General features: G+C 38.0%; 1 protein-coding gene across 1 annotated transcript; it reads right to left on the reverse strand.

The window, feature by feature from the left end:
• Nucleotides 1–793: 793 nt before the first annotated feature.
• On the reverse strand, nucleotides 794–6,473 carry LOC113227982. The gene is made up of 6 exons (XM_026461095.1): nucleotides 6,067–6,473; nucleotides 5,493–5,655; nucleotides 4,211–4,323; nucleotides 3,121–3,213; nucleotides 2,270–2,400; nucleotides 794–1,044 (listed from the first exon to the last, which is right to left on the reverse strand). Exons 1-6 carry the CDS (start codon nucleotides 6,199–6,201, stop codon nucleotides 837–839), a joined length of 843 nt encoding a protein of 280 aa, XP_026316880.1. The 5' UTR covers nucleotides 6,202–6,473; the 3' UTR covers nucleotides 794–836.
• Nucleotides 6,474–6,848: the final 375 nt, after the last annotated feature.

A 6,848-nucleotide genomic window follows, 5' to 3' on the forward strand; every position in this document is an offset into this window, starting at 1 on the left:
TTCAAATTAGACGACAGGTCCATTCCAATTAGCTGGGGATGATCGGTTATGGGTATATGATCATATCACGAAAAATCGGAGTCATGTCAATGAGACTCATTTGACCAGATTGGCATTGCCCCAATTGAAGACTGTCAAATCCTAACGACTAAACATGGACTATCGATAAGACGGGATTATTTTCCACTAACCTTTGCATTGGTCAAGTAGGTACTATCTACAACAGCTTTCATCAGCATATCCGAAGGTGCCTGGAATTAGCATATTGTTGATACGAAAAAGAGTTTGCGGATAATACGGAACCCCGAGGACCTTAGGTTTAGACGACGAAAATATATTAAATTTGTTGTGTCAAAAATTATTTTACGCCATTATTCATCATGGTTGCCATACATTTTTTAATCCGTGAGGGAAATCGCTGACCTCTAAGAGTAAAGTCAAGAAGCTGTCAATGCAATAAACGTTGGTAGTCCGGTACATCCACACGCTGCTTGCAGGATTGAATTCTGTTTTATTTTTAGTTGTTAGATTTATAATAATGTTCTACAAAAGTGCTTCCATTATTAAGCAGTTATGTTAATTGATATAGGTGGAATAATAGAACAGAGAAATTAGGAAAAAACCCGCCGACTAAGCTATGTTTTACAATCAAACCATGAAAATTTAAAAAAGGAAGAACAGAAGAAGCGTTTAATAAGGTCGGTAGTCAAAATCCTCTTTAAAGTGAGCCAAGAAGATTAAAGATAAGTCAAACATAAAAGTTACTATTTATATAATTGGTTTATATTACAGAAATAGTAAAATATTTGAGGTGTGGTTTCCTTAGGTCACCATTTTTACTCGATGAGGCTTTCAATGTGTTGGTGTTTATCGCGCAGTATCTTCAAATCTGGGACATCGAAGTTTTGTCTCGCTGCCACGTAGACTCGTACCCATCCATTGTGTGGTGAGCCTCGTTTTATGAAAGGTGCGTGGGTTCCGCGCAGTTTGTGCAACGGGAACTTTGCGATACAACGCAACATATTACGCTCTGCTACTTTATAACTGAAATATAAATTAAATAAATTATCTGCTTAATATCCATGTCTGATGGTTTCGGAGATACAGAGAAGTCGGTTGTGTACGCAAACTATTTTAGAAAAGGCAGAGAACATTAAATTTATCAATGAATATTTTATGCTACTTCAATTCCAATAAGGTAAAATTTCAATGCTCCGAGACCGACCTCGTAGTGTCGCAGCGCATTTCGCTGCGATATTGAAGAATACGCTAGAGAAGAGGCGCCGATATATACGACGGAATCCACCAGTATATGACGGAGTCTGACTGAATGCGTCGGTGACTTTTCGATACGGGACAAATCCTAGCGAACGGTGACATAGGGATTATCTCTCATCAGTGTCCGCTGGCGGAGATAAGCTCCTCTTCGTTGCTCTCGCCCACCGTCCGCCGGTTTGCTCTGGCCCTTAGATTTGACAAATAAAAAAAAAGACTAGTAGTAGTAGCAATTGTCTTTGACAATTATTGTTTTACGCCACTAAAGCTCTTAAAGCGCTACTGACCTCTTTAGATATTATATATTGACTCATACCTTCTTACGCATTTGTGGAAACACAGATTGTATAGAAGTTGCCAGTAACAAAATTCGTTTTGTTTCACTGTGCCGACCTCCCAGGTACCTATACGAACGACAACCACGTGGCTCAACGGCTTACCTGGACGCTGGATGAGGAGATGTCGGGTTTAATTCCCGGTACGATCAATGGGATCTATCAAATTGGTGTGGTTGATATTTTGGACAAGAAGATAATGGCATAACTTCACGAACACTGCCCAGCAGAATCGGCTTCGTATTCGCTATTGGTTGTTTGTTGTACTTGGAAAAATATTTTTCATGTACACAAACGTGCAGTTACTGACAAATGTGATCGTCTACATATGGAGCCAAATAAGGAGTTAAAAAAATTAATATGACCACAGGTGGACGGTTTATTTGCTTATTTAACCCCTTTGATGTGCGTCGAGAAACCGACCAGCGCGTGGTAATGCATGTATGGTATTTGCTGTATTTCTCGAATTGACAAACAAGGCAAATACTTTGCTATACATAATGCTATCTACACATAGTGATCGTTTGCCAAATATATCAAATGCGCAAATACTAATTGCCATTGAAGTGCCACCATAAGGTACACAAAACTTAGTGTGAACCAACGTTTCTTGCAGAGAGACGTGAAACTTTGTGTCTTTATTGTGTACATTAACTTACTCGTAACAATTAATGCAGTCTATGCGTGTGACATTTAATCCCTGGTCATACGCCTGCATCATTGCCCGTTCGACCATTGATGTTGCAAGGCCTTTTCTGCGAAATTCTGGAGCCACGGCCAGCATTCTTATCTAAAAAACATTACATTAAATATGTCTGACGATCCGACACGCGATATGTATGACATTTATAGGACCTAAAGTGCAGTCTATAAGAACCCAAAGCGAAATTGTAATAGCCCATTTTTAAATGTTTATCGAATTATCAATTTTGGTTTGATGTGTATCTGCATGTATGTCTCATGCTGGCGGAAGCAGAGCTTCAGAATGCCCTTCAGATCTTTGCAATTTAAAGCTTTGAATAGCACTGCAATTGTCATGGGTAGGTACTTGTTCGTCCCGTCACTTATAAGTGTATAAAACAAAATTAACTGCAACATGTACCCAATAACGTCGAGCGCGCGCAGATCACGCGCATTACGCGAGTCTTGCCTGAGATGTAATTACAGAGGTGCACTGCGTGCGTGCAGCACTTTCGTCTGATCTGTACGCACTCTAAGCCGTGTACTCACTAGCGAGCTGTAACGGTTGCATGTTTGTTACGTACACGCTAGAACCACTATAATGAGTACCCGGTTGTCGATGTACATGGAATTGAACTAAACCGTCCACCACCACCACCACCACCGCAAACCTGTTTATTTGTTTTATTTTACTTTTTTTTTTCAGATTAGGTACTGTGAGAATCTGGCGTATTACAAAAGTCAATCTTTTTAAAATTTATTCCTAGCTCTGGGTTGAGATAATAAATAAAATCAAAATGAAACTACATGTTACTTAGCGTAGTCTTACTTCAAAAATCTTCGGTTCCTTGAATGTCTCCCAGAGATTGGGCGTTTCTTGCAACTTTGCAGTGAAGTACAAGAAGTCTTTTGTATTTGGATTCTGTCCAATACAAATTGAGTGTATAAATATACACATTACAGTTCAATATCTACTCTAAACACAAAAACGAATTGTGTTAAAGTATAACACCATTACTTGGCGATTCGTTGAAGACATCATTAAAAGTTCGTGGACAGTGCAATTTAAGGAGAATTCCAGAGTCGGCAGACTTAGGGCGGATTTATTCGACCCGAATTTTATTCATCGCGCTCACGCCGCGCGGAGTCGCGTTGCCGCCGCGCAGCGAACGCGTGCATCTAACTGTCATGGCAAAGCACGCTCTATTTATTTAGCATTTACGTTTTAAGTTAAATGAACATCCCGGGCCGAGAATGGTTCTTTAGTCTACGCAGCGACCGCACGGTTGTATTATTAAGAGGAATTGAAATGGTGTTGCCTAGTAAATAGAATTCAGATTCGCCATTAATGTACGTGAAAGCGTGGTAACTGAGCGGTCGCCGCTCTTAAGCATAACGCGGGCGCTTAAGCAAAACAAGTAAAAAAAACAACGTTGAAGAAAATACTTTCTCATAGGTGGCGCTACGGCTAAAAATTCATTAAAATTAATTTACAAAGATCTGTAAGAGACGCATCGAAAAATTCGTAAGGTCTGTTGACTCGATCCCACTTGAGCGCGGTCGCCGGTTGCACAGACGTAGGCTCGAGCCCCATCAGATTTGAAGGAATTTTACTTTGTGTTCGATCTTTTTATTAATAATTATAACCAACAAAGTTTGTTGTTCCACGTTTAGAATGTCGGAAGATGTGAAGTGTGAAGTGAATGATAAGGTTGAAAAAAAAAGACGCCAATAGAATTTAAGTTGAAACAAATGAATTTGAATTAATATGTGCTTTAGTCTGTCGACCTGACTGACTTACTTGCTTCATTATCTGTCCTCTCTCATGAATTTTGTGCCTCATTCGTCAAGCTATTCATACAATTGTTTGTACCACTGCGCGCTGAGAAAGAACTTATAGAGAGTGCGTAAGAACTAACTTGTCTATAAAAAGCGTAGTTACGTAAATTTTTCACATCGGCAGGCCTGCTAGCAAAGCCTACGCAGATTCCAGCCGGTGTTCCGTCATCCGTACGTGCTAATAGAGTGTTACCTGTAAAGCGGTCGCAGAATAAATAATAGATCTCATTACACCAATTTATGAAGTGCCATCCAGTAGAATGTTTAAATAAATTGCGATTGTCTTTTTTTTATACCTAATTCACCAAATTGACGAAATTAAATGTCATTGTCGAGAAACTAACAAATGACAACGTCCAATATCCTGACTTGTTTCCTGACAATTATACTTTTAATTTTATGTCTTATTTGGTAGTTAAAATAATGAAATGTTTTGATCCTTTTATATGTAGTAGCAGTAGAGCTCCTTATGAAAGAATTCGTCCAGGGAAGTACCACCACAAGTGCCACCTTACCTGTTTCTGCCACTAAGCAATAATGTAAGCACTATTGCACTCCGGTTTTGAAGGGTAAGCGCTGGTGAAATTACAGGTACATGGGACTTGTCAATTTATGTCTCAGGTTAACTGACGCCCTTAAGATCTTTGTGATTTAAAGCTCTGAGTGGCACTGCAACTGTTTTGGATACGCGAGTCGCTCACCACCAGATACACGACTTGTTTATCCCGTCACTTGGTATTATGAAAGTAAATGTCCAATCTCAATCTTTATTCCATAGGTAAGCAAATTACACTTCAAATGGCCACATTAATTAAACTCTACTACTCATTAGTAAGGCTGATTCCCCTGAGAAGAATGAGTAAGAAACTCTTTGTAAAAAAATGTATACATTTATCATTTACAATATTTGTTTCAAATACAATAGGTTGATGACAACTTCACTAATAATAGTTTAGCTTGTCCATAAGGATTTTTGTCATCCAAGTACGCAAAAGCTGTATTATGCCCTTAGTGTAAAGTTTTTGTTTCACTATAGTTTTAAACCTCGTAAATGGTTCATTAGAAGAGTATAGATTGCTCCTTAAATGAATTTGTGACTATGTGAAAATGACTATCAACAGCTGCCAGTTAATTTTTATTCCTCTAAAAAATATAACTGTTCTTCTTAACATTTAATTAAATTTTCATACATGTGCTGTGACGATATGTAATATCATTTATAAAAACAATGCCTGCATCAAGACATCATCGGTAACATTCATGATTACTTTATGAATAAATACGGGTTTTTAGTAGGTGTGTAAGGTGGTTTTTACGGAGTTTCTACATTAAAGTTAATCGATTGTCTATGGAAAAGGTTACCCTGTTTAAACAAGCATATGAGATACTCGTCTATGGCGCAGTCATCGGTGAAGTTAATGTTGCGTGCGCGCACCATCACATGTTCGCTCAGGTAATGCTGCTTTAACATATTTATGGCAACATCGTGCTGTTTCACTCCTACAGGCGACAACAGGAATTCTGACTGCAATGTGAATATAATTCAATTGAGAAAAAAGAAGTCCTCTAATACTGAAGTGACAAAGTAACTGTTTCTCATTTGAATAAACTGAAGACCTGAAATACACACAAAGCTTAACAATTAACGTTTAAATTCTACAACATTACATTTAATCAACTCTATGCCGCTTGCAAAAGGCCAAAGTCCGAAGAAATCTTGACCGTACTTGTTTTACTTTATAACTTTAGGTAGTGCGGTATAAATACCTAAGATACTTGGTGCTAATTAGGTATGCCGTACTATTAAAACAATACGGTATATTTCATTACCTTATTATTGTCGTGATCACAGTCTAATCCAATGTAAAAACGCCGGATCAGTAAAGTACTGTAAGTACAATTTTTGACTAAACAACAAATTACTGTAAGAACTTACCTGCCGTAAAGGCGACTCTTCCGGCGCGAACATATTCTTTATTGAAAATATACTGTGACATTTGTTTAATGGTACTCCGCGTACAGTTTTGGTAATCGCGGGAAGTATCAATTTAGTGACCAAAGGAAACCACATTTTAACAGAGGTTTACAACCACAACGAATTTTAATTTCACTCGCCAAAGATCGAGCAAACATTAGCGTGACACTTGAAGATTTCTATTTCTATCCTCTTTGAGTTGACAGATGCATCTAGCATTTAAAAAAAATTACCTGTGAAAAAAGATTCTAAATATATGCAAATAATACAATTCTATTATTAACTGTCTTCAAAAAAAGGAGGAAGTTCTCAATTCGACTGTATGTTTTTGTTGTAACTGTGTTACGCGATAACTCCGGCGGCATTTGTGGACCGATTTTGGTGATTATTTTAATGTTGGAAAGAGAGTACCTCTGTGATAAACCTATTTAATATTCCACCTCTGAAGAAAATATTCCACCTCTGAGGGTGATTGTTCACGTATGAAGACTTATTTTTATGAGTAGCGTCTAAATTTTATAACGAGCAATTATTTTAATGGTTGATTTTGCTACGTTGCAATTGAAGGCGTGTTTCTCACGATATACTTTTAAGCATCGAGCACCAATTTTTATTAACTCCTGTGTTAAGTCAGGTATAGTGGCGAACTAGGGAATGAATCCGGTTTTGTGCACTTTCCGGTAATCGATTTCAATAAAATTTTGCAAACCGTTGTACTTCGTCGATGTGCTACGTTCGGATCT

Source organism: Hyposmocoma kahamanoa, unplaced genomic scaffold (genome assembly GCF_003589595.1).
Source record: "Hyposmocoma kahamanoa isolate Upper Pololo Valley unplaced genomic scaffold, ASM358959v1 220, whole genome shotgun sequence".
NCBI lineage: Eukaryota > Metazoa > Arthropoda > Insecta > Lepidoptera > Cosmopterigidae > Hyposmocoma > Hyposmocoma kahamanoa.